General features: G+C 41.2%; 1 protein-coding gene and 1 long non-coding RNA gene across 3 annotated transcripts; one reads left to right on the forward strand and one right to left on the reverse strand.

Annotated features, from left to right (window-relative positions):
* Window positions 1-383: 383 nt before the first annotated feature.
* LOC121736964 (DNA replication licensing factor MCM4) lies at window positions 384-18,294 on the forward strand. 2 transcript variants are annotated; one of them, XM_042128446.1, is made up of 17 exons: window positions 384-631; window positions 899-982; window positions 5,406-5,569; window positions 5,792-5,953; window positions 6,460-6,558; window positions 6,832-6,964; window positions 8,266-8,508; window positions 8,915-9,143; window positions 9,352-9,546; window positions 12,580-12,756; window positions 13,201-13,288; window positions 13,649-13,809; window positions 14,844-14,967; window positions 16,022-16,128; window positions 16,689-16,823; window positions 17,193-17,403; window positions 17,781-18,294. In XM_042128446.1, the coding sequence occupies exons 1-17, from the start codon at window positions 493-495 to the stop codon at window positions 17,874-17,876; spliced, it is 2,547 nt and encodes an 848-aa protein (XP_041984380.1). In that variant the 5' UTR covers window positions 384-492; the 3' UTR covers window positions 17,877-18,294. The 2 variants fall into 2 exon arrangements, with proteins under 2 accessions (XP_041984380.1, XP_041984381.1); XM_042128447.1 differs by lacking the exons at window positions 384-631; window positions 899-982 and adding an exon at window positions 4,989-5,054.
* LOC121736966 lies at window positions 2,210-21,666 on the reverse strand. Its single transcript, XR_006037088.1, has 3 exons — window positions 21,509-21,666; window positions 17,251-17,259; window positions 2,210-2,219 (listed from the first exon to the last, which is right to left on the reverse strand). It is a non-coding gene; the product is annotated as an uncharacterized LOC121736966 (long non-coding RNA).
* Between the last annotated feature and the right edge of the window lie 199 nt (window positions 21,667-21,865).

Below are 21,865 nucleotides of genomic sequence, written 5' to 3' on the forward strand. Positions count from 1 at the left end.
AATTTTTTCTGTGACGTTTTGAGTTTTCCTCTATTATTTTTTATTTCTGTCAAAGCGTAGCAGTCACAATCATAGACTTATTTATATACTGTCAATTTTATAACAATCTGTGGTAGTTTTGTTATATATTAATAATTATTTATTGCATTGCGATTTATTGAATTGCAGCATTTTATTGAATTTCAACTTATATCTAGATTTAATTGATAACCTTAAATAAGTTTTAAAAAGGTACACAGTCAGGTCACTTTTGATATTTCAAGAGTTTTTGTAGATGATATTTTGAAAACCTTTGAATCAAATATTTTGATTAAAAATTATAGATGTCATAGCAAAATTGACATTTGACAATTGACAGTGACATTAAACTTTATTAGCGAGCTTTTCGCGCCAAACGGCTAGCGTAAATAAATGCTGTGTTAGAAAAATATTGTTTTAATCGTGTTTATATTAAATGATTTATTTGTTATCGAGTGTTAACTAAAATCCATAATGTCTACACCATCTAAACGCCCGTCGTCACGGGCGTCTACTGCATCGGACCCTCAGACTCCCTCGCGCAGAACAAGATCATCGCAACAAGTAGTCGTGCCTGAAACTCCACAAAGATCAACAGGAACTCCTTCCAAAGGTCAGAAATAATAATTTTACTCGATTTATAAACACTTTAAAAAGTCTATAAAACTTAGTAAAAAGTTTATAACAATAGGAGGTTATGTCACAAACTTTTTGCCGTTTGCTATTTAAATTGTGTAAAGGCTTATTTCCCTTTCTTTACAATTGGTTTAATTAACAGTTGCAGTACTATATTAATGTAAAGGTTTTTGTTGTTTTCATATTTGTTTGTTAATTGTGTAGGTATGTTATTTTGAAACATGCACACTTATTATATTTGCAGATGGCACTCCCAGAAGGACTCCGAGGACACCTAACCAGGCCCCCGGAACATCCCCGGCACGTGCCATGGCTTCCAGCCCCATAGGTAAGTGAAAGCAAGAGGGAACCTATCAAAAACTCAAATCACTACTAATACTAATGTGCCTGTCTGTGTTTCGTTTTGTTGATTATTATTCATGCTTAAACTGTTAATTGATTTAGATGTAATTTAATATAGTCATTCATAAGTCCCAGGTCATGTTTAAGCAGTAGCGGCGTTTTAGACAACCCAGGGCGCCAGATAAAAAGGGGCGCTGAAGGCAAACAAAAGGGCGCCAATTTTTTCAGCACTACCAGCACTCTGGGCGCCAATTTTTTCAGCACTACCAGCACTCTGGGCGCCAAAGAAATCTCGCCCAGGGCGCTGGTAGTGCTAAAACCGGCCCTGTGCCTAAGGATAGTTTTATTGTAGAAATGTTTAAGTTTGTGTTTTTTTTTTTTTTTTTTTTTAAATTAAATAAAGGGGCAAACGAGCAAACGGGTCACCTGATGGTAAGCAACTACCGTCGCCCATGCACACTCGCAACATCAGAAGAGCTGCAGGTGCGTTGCCGGCCTTTTAAGAGGGAATACGCTCTTTTCTTGAAGGTTTGCAGGTCGTATCGGTCCGGAAATACTGCTGGTGACAGTTCATTCCAGAGTTTTACAGTGCGCGGCAGAAAGTTACGCGAAAAACGCACTGTGGAAGACTGCCACTCATCAAGGTGATGAGGATGGTATGTTTTTCGCGTGGGACGATAGCGAAAAGTTGCAGGTGGTATGATTCCGAACAATTCCTCAAAGCACTCCCCGTGATACAACCGATAGAGGATGCAGAGTGAAGCTACATCTCGGCGTAATTCCAGGGGGTCCAAGCTGTTTGAAACACTATGGCAGTCAACAATTCGAGCAGCCCTTCGTTGGATACGATCCAGAGGGAGCAGTTGGTATTTTGGCGCCCCTGCCCAGAGATGAGAACAATATTCCATATGAGGCCGAACCTGCGCCTTGTAGAGTTGTAGGTGTTGGTCCGGACTGAAGTACTGTCTCGCTCTGTTAAGAACACCAAGCTTCTTCGAGGCTAATTTGGCCTTACCCTCAAGATGATATCGGAACTGGACTTCGCTCGATATGTTGACGCCAAGTATCTCAATGCTAGGGGAGATGGTTAAAGATGTGCCCTCGAAACGAGGATAAACGACCATTGGTGACTTTTTAGTGGTGAACGCGCAGACTTGTGTCTTGGTGGGGTTGAATTGGACTAAGTTACGTCTACCCCATTCAGAGACCTTCTCCAATGAATTCTCCACCTTAGACACAAGTTCGTTTCGACTCTCAGTGACATTTTGCCGAGAAATATTAGGGGAGCCGGTAAATACAGCATCACCTGTACTATCATCCGCATAGCAATGAATGCCGTTGGTTTGTAACATGTCATTGATATGCAGTATGAATAGAGTAGGCGATAGTACACAGCCCTGAGGGACACCAACATTAAAAGACTGAGTTTCCGAGCATTCGCCGTCAACTACGACCTTTATGCTTCTGTCTGCTAAGAAACTAGTGACCCACTTACATAATTTCTCGGGCAGCCCGTATAATGGAAGCTTTGATAGCAGCGCTTTATGCCAAACCCGATCAAAGGCCTTCGCAATATCCAAACTAACAGCCAATGCCTCTCCCTTCGACTCAATTGCCTGAGCCCAACGATGAGTCAGGTATGCCAAGAGATCACCAGCCGAGCGACCCTTACGGAACCCGTATTGTTTGTCGCTTAGCAATCCCTGGCCGTCCAAGTATCGAAGAAGCTGGCTATTGATAATGGATTCCATTATTTTCGAGAAGAGAGAGGTTATAGCGATTGGTCTGTAGTTGGAAGGATTTGAGCGGTCACCTTTTTTGGGGATCGGGTGCACCAAGGCTGTCTTCCAGGAAGCCGGGACGATGCCAGTGGAATAGGAGAGCCGAAAAAGACGCGTCAAGACCGAAGCCAACTCTGGAGCACACTTTTTCAACACAATAGGCGGGATTCCGTCAGGCCCACTCGACTTTTGGATATCAAGGGAACAGAGGGCTTTTCGCACTGAGCGCTGATGGAACCGAATATCCGACATGATGCTCGTGCATCGTGGTATGGTCGGCGGTTTCTGCCCCCCGTCATCCAGGGTCGAGTTTGACGCGAAGAGCTTGCCCAGAAGATCGGCTTTGTCCTTTGCGTCCTGGGCCAACGATCCATTTCCTACGTGTAGGGATGGTAGGGTTGGCTTGCAGAAATTTCCTTCAATAGCTTTGGCCAGAGACCAGAATGCACGGGTTCCCGAGGGGAGGCACTCAAGTCTCTTGCCAATTCTATTGACGTGCTGTTGCTTTGCCCGAGTAATCTCTTTCTTGAGGGACCTAGAGGCAAGGTTGTACTCCTTTTTATATGTGCTGGTATTTAAATCCCGAGCAGACACTGCGTTGACCCAGGATTGGTAAGCCTCCTGCTTCCGGCGAGAAGCTTTTTTGGGGGATGAACCAAACCAGGGACGAAATCTGCCGCCAGTTGGCACTACAGAGGTCGGAATGAAAAGTTCCATCCCCTGCATCACCACATCGGCAACAGAGTTGGCAGTGTTGTCGGGATCATCCGGCGAGAAGCACACGTGCCCCCAAGGATAGGATGCAAAAAACGACCGCATCCCATCCCAGTCTGCTGACTTGTAGTGCCACACACGACGGTATTTAACAGCGCGCTGTCTTAACACCGTCGTAAGTGGCACAGAACTCCTAACAAGGCAATGATCCGATGAACCAAGTGGTGCGGTTACGGATATTTGGTAGCCGTCAGGATTTGAAGTCAGTAGGAGGTCCAACAAGGAAGGATTCTGACCATCCACATCTGGGATTCGCGTAGGCGTAGTAACCAGTTGTGTCAAGTCGTTCGCAAGGGCAAAGTTGCAGACAGATCTCCCCGCATGATCAGTTTTACTGGAATTGAGCCAGTCGGCGTGGTGGGCATTAAAGTCGCCAAGTATTTCTCTGCGGATGGGATCTGTTGCTGCACAAAATCTGAAGCAGCTTGCAGGTGCTCCAAGAGTCGGTCCGTCTCGGGGTCACCACTATGGGACCTATATAGGCACGCATAGACGCGAGGGTGGTCGTCGCAATCTATGCGGAGCCATAAGTTTGATAGGTCCATGACCTCAAGATTGCTGAGGCGGCGAGAGCTGATATCATCTCTGATATACACACACACTCCAGCTTTGGGTAGAAAGGAGTGCTCGAGGTGATACCCTGGGTGGGAAAGGTATGATGTGTCACTCGGAGATGATATCTGCGTCTCGGTTAAAAAGAGCAAAGCCGGCTTTGCCGTCTCAAGGTGGTAATGGACGGCATTAAGGTAGGAGTGTAATCCCCTGATATTACAAAAGTCCATGTTTAATATCGAGGGGGTGCCTTTGTGTGTTTGCTCTTGCCCCAAGCAGATTGGAGCGCAGTTTTGCCCTCCCCAGAATACGAGGGGCAGCCTGGACGTCCACGTTCAGTTCCAGGAGTTCCTGAGCATGGACGTCCAGAGAGGGATTCTCCAACGCAGTTGGTACCCTCCTGGGGTAACAAATTGTTTTTCAACTGCGGCATTTCTAGGGGGGTAGGGGATTGGGCCTCCGGTAAACTCACTCACTCGGCGAAACACAGCGCAAGCGCTGTTTCACGCCGGTTTTCTGTGAGGCCGTGGTATTTCTCCGGTCGAGCCGGCCCATTCGTGCCGAAGCATGGCTCTCCCACGGACAATTGTGTATGATAAACTAAGTTGCATACAATATTTACTATTTAAACAAATGAATGAGCAAATTTTAATAAAATGTCACTAGAATTGTAATTTACATTTTTAATTATAAACTCAACTGTTTTGTAAACCATGCTGATCAATGCAAAAGCAAAGAATCGTAACATATGTTACCCACTTTTTTGGATGTGTTTGCATTTTGTTGGTCAATGAACTCTGAAATTGCTGATGCTGTACATTTATTTAGTACCTTATTATACTAAATGTATATCTAATGTTAGTATATAGAAGTTAGTTGATGCTATAACAAGTTAAAAGTGTTGTGAATATTCCGACAAAATGAAGCAACTATTCTCATTATTATCAAGAAGTAAGTTAAATCATGTTTCAGCATGCGTGAAACAGCGCTTGCGCTGGTGTCGCCGAGTGAGTGAGTTTACCGGAGGCCCAATCCCCTACCCTATTCCCTTCCTTACCCTCCCCTATTCCCTTCCCTTCCCATCAGTACCCTCACCTATTATCCTATTCTCTCTTAAAAGGCCGGCAACGCACCTGCAGCTCTTCTGATGCTGCCAGTGTCCATGGGCGACGGTAGACGGTAGTTTCCATCAGGTGACTCAGGTGACCTGTTTGCTTGTTTGCCCCCTTATTTCATAAAAAAAAATAGTCTTGTCTTTCAAACTAAAGTTAAAAAAATAATCCACAATTCTTATGCTTCCAGGCACCGACATAGACATGAGCTCACCACTCAACTACGGGACTCCGAGCTCGCTCAGCACGCCTCGCTCGATGATGCGCGGTGTCATGACGCCGGCGCGCCAGCGGGCTGATCTATGGAGCCACCAGTCCGGACCTAATGTGCCTGCACCTACGCCTACACACAGGGTATGTTTAATAGCCTGGAAAAGAGTTACAAATAGCTTATTCTAATATTTTGTTTCCTACTTTAAAGAAAGAGAGCGAGTCCATGTTTCACAAAAATGTACCAATAACTATGATTAGTAAAATATGCTGGCACTTTTCTTCACAGGCTTGCATAGATTAGTTATTTCTTCAAAAATTATTAATATATAAAAATAGTTAACAAAGAGCTATATTGTATTGCAGGCAGATGAATTAACACCAGAGTCCAGTGAACCACAGCTGGTGGTGTGGGGTACAGATGTAGCCATTGCCGAGTGCCGAGAGAAGTTTATCAAGTTCATGCAGAGATTTGTGGAGCCTGACGCCGTTACAACGGAGCCACTGTATGAGATTAAATTGGATGAGGTATGACATTTCTAGATGGGTTTTTTTCCTAGCCTAAACTTCCAGGTCTTTAACAGGTGCTAAAGACGTCGCATTAAAGCTGCAACATTAAAGTGGGACTGGGCGGGTCATACCAGCCGCATGCATCCTGACGGTTGGGCAAAGGTCACCACAGAGTGGGTACCAGTGGACGGACGACGGCGCCGCGCCGTGGACGGCCTCCAAAAAGATGGCGAGATGAACTGGATGCCTACAAGCCAGGCTGGCCTGCGGTGGCGTTGGAGCGAGACAGATGGAAGACCTTGGGGGAGGCCTTTGCCCAGCAGTGGGATAGCATAAGCTCATAAAAAAAAAAACTTCCATTATCCTACTGTTGAACAAAGGCCTCCAGTTCAAAAAGTGTAATTCCACTGCTGAGCAAGAAAAAGAAACTTATCTTTTATGGTGTATGTAGATTTTTCAAAATGTGATACAATAACAAGTTTAACACTAATCCAAAGGTTGCTTGACTTTCATAAATGTTTCAGATACACACACTGGAAGAACCTTTTCTGGATGTAGATTGCGAGCATATCAAAGCATTTGATGCGAAACTTCATAGGCAGCTGATCTGCTACCCACAGGAGGTAAGGCAAATAGATATGACCCATATTTTTTTCACAATAATATGTAGATTGGTAATATGGGGTGAAATGAACTGCCGCCCACTGGCAAAATAAATTCCTAGTAAAAGTCGTGAAAATTTTTGCACTTTTAAATCGTTAATTTTGAAGAACATTATTTTTTAACCTTGTTGCGGCCCGCGACACCAAGACCAAAACATGTTTGTGGCCCGTATGAAAAAAAGGTTGGGGACCACTGCAATAGATTTAAATTGATTTTACCATACTATTTCCCAGGTTATCCCAGCGTTCGACGCGGCGGTGAACGAGCTGTTCTTCGAGAAGTATCCCGCTGCGGTTTTAGAACATCAGATACAAGTGCGGCCGTACAACGCACCACGCAGAAACATGAGGGATCTCAACCCTGAAGGTAATGAAGATTTCATGATTATAAATGTCACTTTAAATGTGTGGAGGAGTTCTGGTCCGCCGGTGTAGTTTACCGGAGGTTTAGGAGGAGGCTCTCGGACGAAGCGCGCATCATGTCGCCGAAGGAGACTTTACGTGACAGAGTGTAGTGTGATTGTGTGTGTGAATGTGTAAATAATATATTAGGATAAAATTGTTTGGCCTGCATCCGTTGTCTGATTGCCATAACACAACTTTTACTTAGCATGAGACGACGTGATGTACGCTACTTAACTTTCATACTATATACTATATACTGTATTTTATTGTATGCTTAATAAAGAATTTGAAAAATCCTCGCAAGGTCTAAAAAATTATAAATCTAGCTACATGTTGTTCGCAACTTTGTTGCACCAAAATTAGTCTTTAGTACGGAAAAACCACAAAGAAGTCAGACATCTATACATCTATAGATACATACATATAAATAAAATTGGAGTGTCTGTTTGTAATATTAAAAGAACCGTTTTTTGCTACATGCATATGAATGTATATGCGCTACATATACCAAAACAACATTTTTTACAATTTTTGTCTGTATGTCTGTCTGTCTGTCTGTTTGTTTCGGCTAATCTCCGAAATGGCTGGATCGATTTTGACGGGACTTTTTTTGACAGATAGCTGATGTAGTAAGGAATAACTTAGGCTACTTTTTAACCGACTTCCGGAAAGGAGGATGATATATTTTACTTTTTTTGTATGCAGTTTACGCGGACGAAGCCGCGGGCAACAGCTAGTTATTTATAAAATAAAAATCAATGTAAATAAGTTAAAGAGGAAAATTAAAATAATATCATATTAAAGGAAAGCGATCTTTGTAACCCACAAATCTATTCTTTTTTTATGGGCTCCAAAACTAATGAGTAATGACCATAAAGTTAATATATCTAGCGGAATAGAGAAACAAAGGCCTGAGCAAGAGAGATGTCACTATCAGTAACACTGCGTGGTAAAAAGAGACGTGTGGTACATGACAGCAGCACTCTTTTTTTGTACGTCCAGTCGGCACGTGCCGCACGTTGACAATTTGATCTCATAGAATTCATGTTCAATCATGCTTGTGTAAGTGTATACGTACTTATATTTTTCACACAGATGAAAACCAATTTTGGTTTCGTTTGACAGCTCAATATTGTTGCTCTATTCCGCTAGGTATATTAACTTTATGGTATTGACACTAATATTTCTCGTGGGAGTATGTACTGTTTCGGCGAAATTATATATTGCGTGAACGTTGTGAACAGCAGAGTCTTCGTATTCCAGACATCGACCAGCTTGTCACAATCTCCGGCATGGTGACTCGAACCTCCGCCATTGTGCCGGAGATGCGCGAGGCGTACTTCAGGTGCGCGGTATGCGGCGCGGGGGCGGCGGCCGAGCTCACCCGGGGCCGCGTGCCGGAGCCCGCGCATTGCGGACACTGCGGGACAGCTCACAGCTTCCAGCTGCTGCATAACCGCTCCCACTTCAGTGATAAGCAGCTGGTGACGCTGCAAGAGGCACCCGGTGAGTTTTTTTAACCCCCGACAAAAAAGAGGGGTGTTTCTTTACACATATTATCTGTGTCTATTGTTGGAATTACTTGAAATGTGCCGGTTTCCGGTGCTGGTAAGAAGCCTATATACTGTTGTATGAATTTAAATCCTCACAGTAGGTGACTTTGAACTTAACGATGAATGAAATTAGTTATAGCTTTAATAGTAGGAAACCTAAAATAAAACATGATGCCATCGTGTTTTTACGAACACCTGGCACATTAGAATAAGAATGCATTATTTTACCAAATGAAAGTGCAAAAGCAATATTTAATTAACGTGGAAAACTTACATTTCAATGGTAAGGTTGTAGCTTTGAGGAAGAGTTAATATTAACGAATTTCCTTAACATGAAATAACATAACCTAAAATTCCAGATGACATGCCGGCGGGTCGCACGCCAGCCACAGTATCCGTAGTCGCACACGGCGCGCTGGTAGAGGCGGCGTCGGCGGGCGCGCGCGTCGCCGTCACGGGCGTATTCCGCGCCGCGCCCGCGACCGCACACCCGCGACGCGCGACGCTTCAGGCGTTGCATCGCACGCATTTAGACGCGCTACATTATCGCACGCAGTGCGCTGACCGCCTCCGAGAGACTGACCCAGGGTATGTGAGTCAACTTAGCCACAGTGTATGTGCTCAACGCGCATCCTATCTAGTTATATCATATTGCTTATCAGCTCAGTCAAAAATTTAAAACTATTAAAGTACCCACGACTCAATAGTAATACACTATTGTGTCGTGGGTACTTTAATAGTTTACTTTACTACCTTTCCTTTTTCTATACCAATTAACACCATGTTTTTCCTCCAGCAAAGAGCTCCAGTTCCCACCAGAGCGCATCGAACTCTTCAAGGAGCTCGCGGCTCAGTCGGATTGCTATGAGCGACTAGCGCGCGCCATAGCACCTTCCATATACGACAACCTTGATATCAAAAAAGGCGTGTTGTTGCAACTGCTAGGAGGCACTAAGAAGAACTTTAACGCCGCTGGACGGACTCATTTCAGGTAATATTTTAATGGAGATTTTGTAACTCGATGTTTGATGCTACAAATATTTTTATTGCAACTTTTTAAACTACGTTTTCTAGCTTACATAACAGCAACTAATATCGACCAACCAGGGCAATATAGTCCACAATATGCCTTCATTTATGCAAGTGAAATGAATGAAAGAAGTATACTGGGTGTCCCAAAAATACCGTCTCATAGTGACATGGGAGATAGATTAGCCTTATATCTCTCGGATAAAATAAAAATGACCTTAGTAAAAGTTGCTTAGTTTTCGAGATATTTGGATTTTTTTGGTTTTATTCAAAATCTCCATTTTTAGTTAGTTTTTATTTCCGCATTAGTACAAATTCCTTTAATTTATTCATTTTTATTTTTTTTAAGTATCTCGAATAGTTGTTTGATGCATACAAAATAAATTTTTGTCAAATAGTAGTGTATTTTTTAAGAAAAAAATATTTTTGTGTTGCGTTTTAGCTCTCCCAAAATTTCGAACAAAATTTTGACAATCTGCCGTGAAAAAAAAATGTACTAAAGTAAACTGGAAAATTATTTTAAAAATTACTCAATTTATTGCAGATTTAGAAATGGTATAACACTTACATAAGAATTTTACAGAAACTTAGAAATTGCCATTTTTATCATTAAAGTCTGATTCAAGCCAGACTCTTATGTAGTAAAGAAGATGAAAAAGTACCAGGAATGTTCATCGCAATCTTATTATCTATCGACCTTTATTATCTTTTGTATCTGTAGACTTGTAAAACTGAATGTACTATTGCAACCCTAATTTGTTATTTCGTTCTTTCCTTCGCTGTTATGGGGCACTGTGATAATAAATAAAATTAGAAAAAAACTTTAGAACTTAGATTTATTACAGTAAATGCTCGAACTGTCGACCTCCAACACGAATGCACAATCGACATCTTCTGATAAAATTATTCTTTAATCTTCTCAAACTTATCTGAGATATTTCTTGAGCCGCTGCGGTGACTCTGTCGCGTAGTTCCCTTTCGTTGCGTATTGGTTTACCATAAACTTTGTCTTTAAGACATCCCCAATAAAAAAAATCCAGGGGATTAAGATCAGGGGATCGTGGTGGCCATAAGATTGGCCCCAGTCGCCCAATCCACCTTCTCGGGAACCTGCGGTCCAGGTGTGCTCGAACGTCTCGAGCGTAATGTGCTGGGCAGCCGTCGTTTTGAAACCACATCGTTCGTAATGATTCCAGTGGCACATCCCCGAGGAGCGTTGGCAATTGGTTTTCTAAAAATTCCAAATAGGTGTGACCATTTAATATTGGAGGCAGCTCCACTGGTCCTACTATTGTACCGTTGTAGATTCCGGTCCATAAATTTATTTTAAACATGTGTTGCGACCGATCTTCTCTATTCTCGTGTGGGTTTTCTAGCTGCCAGCTATGAATATTATGAAGGTTTAAATAACCATCTCTTCTACATTGCGACTCGTCACTCCACAGTACTTTATGAAAAAAGTCGGGATCTTCCCTATTTTTTTCCAACATTCGTTGACAAAATTGTACCCGTCTGGCATAGTCACTCGTAAGGAGAGTTTGCACTCTTTGTATGTGGTACGGATGATACCTGTTCCTTTTTAAAACGCGATGAGCAGATGATTTCGGTATTCCAGTCCGACTTTGAATCAAACGAACCGATGTTGACGGATCTTCGGTAACTTGCTGTAACACGACATCTTCGTCGGTTGTTTGCGGTCTCCCTTCACCACCTCGAGTTCCTGGGACTCTACCCTCTCTGTAGGCAGAATCCAATCGTTCAATCACATGATACGATGGCGGTGTACGGTTTGGATAACGTTCCGCGTACAATCTTGCAGCTAATCGTAAGCTTAAAGTTACTACGCCTCGATTAGAAACACGCCTGGTTTCCCCATAAATTAAGTACATGTCGGCGTACTCACGATGAGTAAATTGAGTAGCAGCACCTCGTGGATTTTCCATTCTTAGCACAGTAAAACCAGCCAGCTGTCTGTAAGAGCGCAAACCGTCGTTGTTGTCACCAAATCAGTTCAACAATAGTCCAAATCGAAAGCAAATCAGAGTCCAAAAATAACGCCTAGTAATAAAAAAATGAGAGAAACGAGAGCAGTACAAAATAGCACGTGTATCGCACAAAACGGAAGAGAACGTACTAAAGTCCACGAGATCGTTCGTGGAACACGGTGTTGTAAAATGTGGGAAGAGAGTAGCGCATATTGCGCGCTCCCTTGCACTTATTAGGCCTTGAACAAACATTACCGTTGATCATTGACAGCTATCTCACTCAGTTTTTAACCTAAGAACAGGATCACAAACGCCGAACACAAAGGACAACATGTGGCCTTTTCATTGTGTTTGAATATTGAATATTCACTTCATAGTTGAGCCCGGCTTGAATTAGACTTTAATGATAAAAATGGCAATTTCTAAGTTTCTGTAAAATTCTTATGTAAGTGTTATACCATTTCTAAATCTGCAATAAATTGAGTAATTTTTAAAATTATTTTCCAGTTTACTTTAGTACATTTTTTTTTCACGGCAGATTGTCAAAATTTTGTTCGAAATTTTGGGAGAGCTAAAACGCAACACAAAAATATTTTTTTCTTAAAAAATACACTACTATTTGACAAAAATTTATTTTGTATGCATCAAACAACTATTCGAGATACTTAAAAAAAATAAAAATGAATAAATTAAAGGAATTTGTACTAATGCGGAAATAAAAACTAACTAAAAATGGAGATTTTGAATAAAACCAAAAAAATCCAAATATCTCGAAAACTAAGCAACTTTTACTAAGGTCATTTTTATTTTATCCGAGAGATATAAGGCTAATCTATCTCCCATGTCACTATGAGACGGTATTTTTGGGACACCCAGTATGGTGGATTCCACAATATACTTGTAAGCCGTAAGGGTACTTCTTTTATTTATAAATCTTTTTATCTTCACTTGAGAGCTGACTTAGCCCTGACTGATAAAGTCACTAACCCCATCTACCTCCACATCCCCAGGTCGGAGATCAACATCCTGCTCTGCGGCGACCCGGGCACCAGCAAGTCGCAGCTGCTGCGGTGGACGCACGCGTTAGTCCCCCGCGCTCAGTACACCTCCGGCCGAGGGAGCTCCGCCGTCGGCCTCACTGCTTACGTCACTAAGGACCCGCATACACGCCAGCTGGTTTTACAGACGTAAGTTGAGCTTAGCCTTAATTTTGTTACCCTGCACCATTAAAAATCTAAAGTTTAAAGCACTTTAGATTTTTAATGGTGCAGGGTACTGCTTTGGGTCTGTTAAGTGTTTAGATGTGGCTAAAATAAGTTATTGTTTACGTCTAATTACATAGTTTTTCATTGGTCAGAAGGATGTCAATTTTTCGTGCTACAGTGGCGCCTAATGTCTAAACTCTGAACTACTGATTTTATGAATAAGATTTCAATGGATTAAGGGCATGTTTCACCACTTTCTGATAAAGTGCCGAATAGGCTATTCATAACTTTTTTGACAGATTCTCCATACTTCATCTATCAAGTTAAGTGGTGGATAGCCTATTCGGCACTTATCAGGAAGTAGTGAAACAGGCCCTAATAATAATATAATTTTACAGCTTTTCTAACTCTTTATTGTATTTTCAGTGGTGCATTAGTCTTAGCGGACAACGGCATCTGCTGCATCGACGAGTTCGACAAAATGAACGACTCCACCCGCAGTGTTTTACACGAGGTAAGTGCTACATTGTTGGATTTGAACTGTTTCCACATAAGAGAGACATACTTAAGGACTGAAATAAAGCTTGTGAAAACTTAGTTTTTGGAACGTGCGCAACGATGATGCTGTAAACACCACTCATTCGAACCTAGAGTTGATTGTTGTTTACTGACATGTCTTGCCCCATAGAGTTCCTGCGTGGTTCCTATTGACTGAAAAAATACGGCACTTAATCTGACTTCCTTTGGTTATACAAGAACAATAACAAGAATAGTTCTTGTCTTCAAACATGGTTTCTCATTGTGATAACAAAGAATGGAAGACTAAAATATAAACTCCAGAAAGCATTCAAATATACCATTCAAAATTATTCAGGTAATGGAACAACAGACGCTGTCAATCGCGAAGGCGGGTATAATCTGTCAACTGAACGCCCGCACGTCGATCCTCGCGGCCGCCAACCCAGCCGAGTCGCAGTGGAACAAGAACAAGACTATCGTGGAGAATGTACAACTGCCGCATACTCTTATGTCCAGGTAAGTGAGGATGAGACACAGTAAACAAATCCATGAACAAGTGTTGTTTTAAACGTCGTAATGCTGGATTTACACGGGTCGTTTTTAGTCGCGCGGCAAATCACCAGTCGAGTCGCCTGTCCAAGCCGAATCGCCACCCCATTTACACATTCTACAAAAATCGCCTGTGCCGCCCGAGAGCAGCTCCGCTATGTATTTGCAGCAAGCGATTGCTTGCGACTGAGCGTTTGCACGGTCGATTTTAGTCACCAGCCGCATGCGGCCATTGCCCGCACGACTTAGGGGCTTGCGGCTTTAGCCGCATGCGGCGTAGTCGAATTGCCATTTAGACCGTCGATTTTCGCCGTGCGACGTAAATCGTGCGGCTTTAGTCATCCGTGTAAATTCACCATTAGTCTTAGACTGGCCAATGGCCATAGACGGACCGCAAGTTACACACGGGACCGCCTGCTCTAGAGTGCTCTAGAGCGGTCGCGTTGGTACTGGCCGCTCAAGAGCTGCAAGAGCGGTCCGTGTATTGTGATGACTGATTTTAGTAGGAAAACTGCTGATTGCCGTGCGGCGACCGCATTTTGCAGTAAGTTTCGACTGTAAGATGCAGTCCGTCTATCTCCAGTCTAATATGAGTAATATCTATGACGTTCACCTTTGTCGCTAAATGGTTGATCTCACACTCATTTTAAAAGGGAACAAATATAATGACCACCAAAAAATGCTCTGATACCCTAAACTTGTTTACCAAAAAAAGATATTTACTTACCACAAAAAAAAGAAAGTCTAAAATTGCAATACTAACAGATATTTTAGTCACGGCTACACTTCAAATTGTAATCGAACGCCAAATATAGTAAATGATCACCAAAATTAGTAAATGATCACCAACATAAAATAAAAGTTGATAAAAAATACTATGCATTATCTCGGCAGTCCCCAAGTGTCACAAGTATTTAGTTTGTAAGTATATATTTTTCTGCATAAACGTGCCGAAATGTTCAATATTCAAGTTATAATCATTATTTCTTTGGTAATTACAGGTTCGACTTAATCTTTCTAATACTGGATCCGTCAGATGAGGCATTCGACCGGCGACTGGCGACGCATCTGGTATCGCTGTATTACAGCGACCCCGCCGACACGCACGACGACGAGGAGAGCGTGGTATGTTTAAATACATGACGCCCGCAACTCCGTTCGCACGGGAATCGTACATTTTTCCGGGCTATACCAAATTTCAGCAAAATCGGTTCAGCGGCTTGGGTGTGAAGATGTAACAGACAGACGGACACATCACACTTGTTCATTTATTATATTAGTATGGATGTGCATTAAAGCTGAAGACAGACAGACACTTGTCCGCACGCACCGCACATTTGTCAGCACGCATGCACGAACGCGCCGCATTTAAGAATTAGTTGTATGAAATGATGTGAAACCTCGCACATTCGTCCGCACCGTACGCGAACTATGAGGCGCGTACGGTGCGGACAATTGTGCGATCGACTAACGGCCTTTCCTAATATTTGATCTATCTCTGGTTTTACCCTACTAGAGATAGGAATAGCTCACAATTGACATAAAATATATGTCTCTAATGTCTAATGTGAGCTATTCCTATCTCTAGTAGGGCAAAACCAGAGATAGATCAAATATTGGAAACGGCCGTTAAGGCGAGGATAAACCCCAATTTGTTATTCCGTGACTCCCGGTTTACCTAGTTCCAATATAATAACGAAGTGTTAAAAAATATCAGATATAAAGCACAATATTCAAAATACCTTAAACCATAAACATTTTAATAAAACGTAATACTTTGGCTGTAATTAATTTACAAACTTACCTCCGAAAAAACTCTATTTCATCGAAATATAAGTATTAACTAGGATAATTGTACATTTTATTTGAATAAATTGTTAGTAAATCTATATTAAAAATTCTTTAACCGAACAATTTTGTTTCTTAATATTTATTTCCAAAGATATTTAAAAAAAACATGAAAAATAGAGAAGATCCGCCCGAGAACCTGTAGTTTTATGCTAAGCTAAAATGAATCTTATTGCGATGCGTATACGCTTGGTCTTTGGTTGTGTGCAAGGTTATCGTTTTTGATTGAGATTAATCCCCGCCTTAAAGAGATATTCGTTAGGCTTTTAAGCTGATGATAATAAAAAGAATCTCATTTTCAAATCCTTTTTCATTTACTGTTTTGTTACAGAGCATGGCGCTAATGCGGGACTACATAGCGTTCGCGAAGGAGAACGTACACCCCGTGCTGAGCGAGGCCGCGCAACAGAGACTTATTGATGCCTACGTCGATATGAGGTTAGCGTACGAACGGATTTTTGAATTATGAGGGGGTCAAAAGTGGCTGCAAATGTTCCGTGTATTGGTGCTGCTATACACGGTGCTGTCGCTTTGAAGAATCATGATATGAATCATAATATGATTCATTTTTCTAAAATCGCAAAATGCAACTCTGCTTGCAATTCATTTCTGTATTTTTGTACTGATTTGACATTTGTCAGTTTGACAGTTTTGACAATTCATTTGCTGAATTGATTGAGAGGAATTGCTAAATGTGACCATTTTAGCCCCGCTGTTCTGTTATAACTTATACTTGAACTAGGCTTGACATGCTGCCGCGTCTAGATAAACCCCCTTACTTATAAAGATCCATACTTTGAAATGCGAATACAGTTCAATTTATACAGTGTTAATTAACCGATTCAATGCGGTGCACATTTTTGAAGACTTTCAGTCGTGGCGGCATACAATTTTCTCGTGACACGTTAGCCGTGTCATACGCCATAAAGTAGATGACACGGCTACTGATACCGCGAGCCCAGAGTAATTTCTAAAATTTTTTTTATAATGTATTCCAGACGCGTTGGCAGCGGCCGCGGTCAGATCTCGGCGTACCCGCGACAACTGGAGTCTCTGATCCGCCTGGCGGAGGCGCGCGCGCGCTGCCGACTGTCTGATGTCGTCGAGTTGAGCGACGTCGATGAGGCTGCCAGGTAATCATAGTTGAGTTTTCGCTTGACCAGCCGTTATCACCTACTGGCTATGGCTACTACTATGTATCACTAATAAACGTTGCCGTTGAATCGTGTGCACATATGTGTAAGGATTATGTAGTTCACTGGGTTATAAGTATTGTCCTAAAATTTTTGTGTACTCGTACTAGTACTATCAATTAAGTATCTTGCTGAAAATCATATTTTTTGTGTAACACAAGGTTTAATAGACAACATAATAACTTCCGGGCGCAAACTCCGAGCGAAACCAGGGAAAACCGCTCACCTCCATCCTCTTTGCAAAAATCTGTCATATCTTCGGAGCTCAAGTGCAAAATTTGATTATTATGGCATTTATTTTTCTTTAAGACTTCACCGCGAAGCTCTCAAACAATCAGCCACAGACCCGGCCTCCGGTCGTATCGACGTGGGCATTCTGACGACGGGTCTCGGCGCGGGCGCTCGCCGTCGCCGCGCGGACTTACGCGCTGCCCTCACTACACTGTTACAGACTAAGTCGAGGCCTTCACAGCTGGCTACTGCCGCTATACTGACGGAGATTAATAATGCTTCGCAAGTGGTGAGTACTTGTTACAGCTGTAGTTGAACAAATGGTAGTTCTTGTTACGTGAGTAGCATCTGTAAATTTTATTTTTTCAAAATAAGTCGCGGGTTCGAATCCCGCCGACGGAACAAAAAGTTTTCAAAGTTCCTGGGTCATGGATGTGTATTAAATATGTGTATCATATAATAAAAATCTTAAATATATGTATAGTATAAAAGTATTAAATATATTTCCGTTGTCTGGCACCCGTAACACAAGTCCTTCAGGTACTTACCACGGGGCCAGACTGACGTGGTGTGTAGCGTCCATAGTTATTATTATAATTAGCGTAGTAGAGTTTTTAACTGTGTTTCTGTTCACAATAGTGTTTAATTCTAAAATATAATTTTCAGACTGTAACCCGCGAACAACTGGACGAGGCGCTGCGAGACCTGCAGGACGAGGGGAAACTGCTCGTCGTCAACCACACGCACATACGACTCACATAGGTGTGCGGATTGTTGCCGATTCATATGTTTCGGTATACAGATTCCTGTTAATAGGTCATTCATGTATTACGTCACAACACAAGGGAGAAAACTCAAATCACAGAGGCCAAAGCCAAACCCAAATCCCATACCATAAAATAAGATGTTAATAGGGTTTACTATAAAACAGTAGAAAAATTACAAACCCAAATCCTATAACATAAAAATAAGATGTTTATATAGGGTTTACTACAAGTAGAATAGCATTTTACCAGTCGAAAACTGAACTTTTTCTGGATAAATTGTAGCCAAACTGTTTATCTAGAGCCTGATGTGTTACGGTACTTTATAAATATGCGTGGTGGCCGAAAACGAACATATTATGATCGACCGAGATAGCATACTCGGTAGGCCGAAGCCCACTGACGTTATTTCAGACGTTGTACGAGGGCTGCTATTTATGTATCCGGAATTAAAAAAAAGAAACAAACATATATCATTTAATATGGTTTTATTGCTTTTCAAAATATTCGCCGCGATGATCGACACACTTTTGCATACGCTGGAACCAATTTTCATAGCACTTTTTCCATTCTGATTGAGGTATCTCCAAAACGTGCATTTTGAACGCATCAACAGCCTCTTCGCGGCTCGAAAAACGTTGACCACGTAATTTGTTCTTCGCGTATGGAAATAAAAAGAAATCGTTAGGTGCCAAATCAGGGCTGTACGGCGGATGACCAGTCAATTCGATCTTTTGACCCTCCAAAAACTGAGTTGTTTCAGCTGAGGTGTGACAGCTAGCATTGTCGTGATGTAATATGATTCTGCGTTGTCGGTTGTCCTTTCTTATTTCTTCAAAGACTTCTGGTAAACAAATGGTCGTATACCATTCAGAATTAACCGTTTTACGATTCTCTAATGGCACTGTAGCCACATGTCCATTAATTCCAAAAAAACAGGCGACCATTTGCTTCAAAGTACTTTTTGCACGAGTAACTTTTGTTGGTTTCGGCTCATCTTGGAACACCCACACCGTTGACTGTTGTTTAGTTTCGGGGTCATATGCATAGATCCAAGATTCATCACCTGTGTAGATATTATAAACGGCTTTTGACGTACCACGGTTGTATTTTTTTATCATTTTTTTGCACCAATCGACACGAGCCCGTTTTTGATCGATTGTCAAGTTGTGCGGAATCCAACGCGAACATATTTTTTTTTACAGCCAAATGTTCGTGTAATATCTTATGTATGCTCGTCATACTTATGCCTAAGGACGCCTCTATCTCGCGATATAGAGGCGTATTAGTTCCCGCACAGCATCTATATTTTGTGGGACAACAGCTGTTTTTGGGCGACCTTCTTTATTTTCATCCGTGAGCATAGACCGCCCACGATTAAACTCACTGTACCAGTGATAAACAGTGGTTTTTGATGGTGCTTCATCTCCAAAAGTTGCGGTGAGTTGAATAAAGCACTGTTGTTGATTTAGCCCACGCCGAAAATCGTAGTAAATTATTGCACGAAAATGTTCACGCGTTAAATCCATGGCAAATGAAGACACGCAATTTTCAAAATGACGCCACAATGGAAAAATAATTGACAGTCACATGAAACAAAATGTATTCTTCAACCAAAGAGTTCTATTTTCAAATGTTGTAATTACTTTTTAAATATTGTTCTTGTAAGTGGCCAGTTCCGGATACATAAATAGCAGCCCTCGTATTTATTGCCGTTCGTTCCCCGAAACTTTGATAGCGCGTAACTTTGACCAAATTCCGTTAGGTAGCTTTTGCTTGAAGAAGTAACAAAAATCACACTTACTTTCGCCTTTCCGAGGCGCGGCCGCGTTACATACTAAATATTAGGTAGTCCTAAAGAGTGTTATTTTAAAAAGAGTGACGTAATATGTGAAATATAATGGGAATAGCAATACAATGTTCTGGCTGGGCCAGTTCATTGTTTTTTTAATTATCATCTGTTCTCACATTACAGTTTCTGGTGTCTTTTCCAATCAATCAATGTGATTTCTTCAATCAATCAGTCATCAAAGATATTTCATGTGCCTTTAACATAAAGTTAATATACCTAGCGGAATTCCGCTAGGTAAGTATATTAACTTTATGGACTTTAATAATAATATGATGTCAGTTGAATCAAGTGGCATACAGTTGTATAAGACTTACTACATAAGAAAGTTTTTGTTTTAAAATAAATATTTGTACGCATTCGTCGTTTTTTTCTCTAATTACTAATGGCTAATTTTGTTTGAGTTCAATAAAAATCAATTCTACATTGAAATAACTAGCAAGTTAGAAGTTTCACAGATATGGCATTTATAAACACAAAAAAGAAGTAAGTCAAACAAACTGTAATAAAACTATGTATTATACAATAATCTAGACTATTTACGACCAATTAAAAAAGTAGAATAAAAATAAAAACATACAAACTTTTAGTAATATATTTACATAATTTTGTCCTATACCCGTAGTAGCGTAATACCATAATAATATGCAAATATAAATTATAATATTCAACTTAAATTGTATTCTCAGTGCCTGGGAGTTGGGACATTTAAATGTCCCAAAATAATAAAATATGTAAACAATATTATGTATAACAAAAAAACATTTAAGTAGTGTATGTGTATACATGTAACAACTAATAGACTTTAGGTACTATGATCGTGAATATTTGTACGTTTTTTTCAGTTACAGAATAGTACAGTAGTGAGTGTAAGTTTCATCACTTCTTACGTTGAGAAGTGACAAAAACTTACATTCAGCACACAAACATAAGCCGACTTATGGTCACAGCACACATATCAACTCGGAAAGGGATCCTCACCGTATCGCCTTCGCCTCGCCGTCAACCAGGCGTCAACCTAACGTATGCACGTATTAACAAAGCGTATCAGTAGCGCCTGTACGTCAACTCGGCTACGGCTAGGCGATGCCTCGCTTACGGCTCGCCGACCGCTGTCCCCTTCCGAGGCGAGGCGATTATAATACGGCTCCGCTTAGTGTGCGTTGCAGTAGGGAGTTTCATACTAACTATATTGAACGGCTCGAGGCGATACGGTGCCGATCCCTTTCCGAGTTGAAGTGTGCTGTGACCTTTACACCATTCTAGACTAATAAAGTAAGTCCTCAACTAAATATAAAATAAACTCTCTCTCTCTCTCCTTTTGTATGTATGAAATCTCTTTCATCAATGTATGAAATCACACAGATAAGTGAAAGTGGTCCTTAGAAATTAACAAAGTAGATGCGACTAAATTTGTATAAAAACCCTAAATTAAACTCGTGAGGCACTTCATGGCGTAACTATTATAAATAATAAAACGTAACAATAAATAATAATAACTAATCCATTCCTTGAAACAAACTTCCAATATTGGGAAGTTAAAACAGTCACAAGTTTTACAAACGCCAGTTAAATTTAAACAATCACTATTCACTAATAGAATGGCATTAACTTATCCAACCGAAGGACGACTTTAGCTGGAAACTTTAAAAAGAAGAGTCCTCGTCTTCTAAATAGTTGGCACTGGCAGGCTTTGATAAAATTCGTCCCTATTTCTCCAATCACGGATTGACCAATGAGATAAGTGTATTTGCTAATGATCACTAAATATTGACCAACACTGTCAATGAGTGGTGCTTATTATCAAAGCTGTAAAGTATTTTGTACCCTAGCGGTTTCATTAATAAACGAAGAATAAGACAGGCATAACTTATCCCTGTTTCTGTCAGTCTATGGGAGATCGCAGACGACAGACTTGGGCGCCGCAGAATCGATCGCACAAAAAGTCTGTCGTCTGCGATCTCCCTAACCCTAGACGAGCAATATCACGACGTATTGCGTAATATTATTTACCGTCTAGGGTTGATATTGAACATCGCGCGCCTTCAATCTAATTATCAAATAAACTGTTTAATAAAATTACTACTTACTTTAAGGCTAATACCTTTTAATCATTTGATAGATAATGGCAGCCAAAT

Source organism: Aricia agestis, chromosome 20 (assembly GCF_905147365.1).
Source record: "Aricia agestis chromosome 20, ilAriAges1.1, whole genome shotgun sequence".
In the NCBI taxonomy this organism is placed as follows: Eukaryota; Metazoa; Arthropoda; class Insecta; order Lepidoptera; family Lycaenidae; genus Aricia; species Aricia agestis.

What these genes read in the sequence shown, in the direction of transcription:
- LOC121736964 (XM_042128446.1), top strand. Translation starts at nt 493, where the DNA reads ATGTCTACACCATCTAAACGCCCGTCGTCACGGGCGTCTACTGCATCG. An exon ending in CGCCAGCTGGTTTTACAGAC is followed by an intron (nt 12,757 to 13,200) that starts GTAAGTTGAGCT and finishes TTGTATTTTCAG; the next exon opens with TGGTGCATTAGTCTTAGCGG. An exon ending in GATGCCTACGTCGATATGAG is followed by an intron (nt 16,129 to 16,688) that starts GTTAGCGTACGA and finishes AATGTATTCCAG; the next exon opens with ACGCGTTGGCAGCGGCCGCG.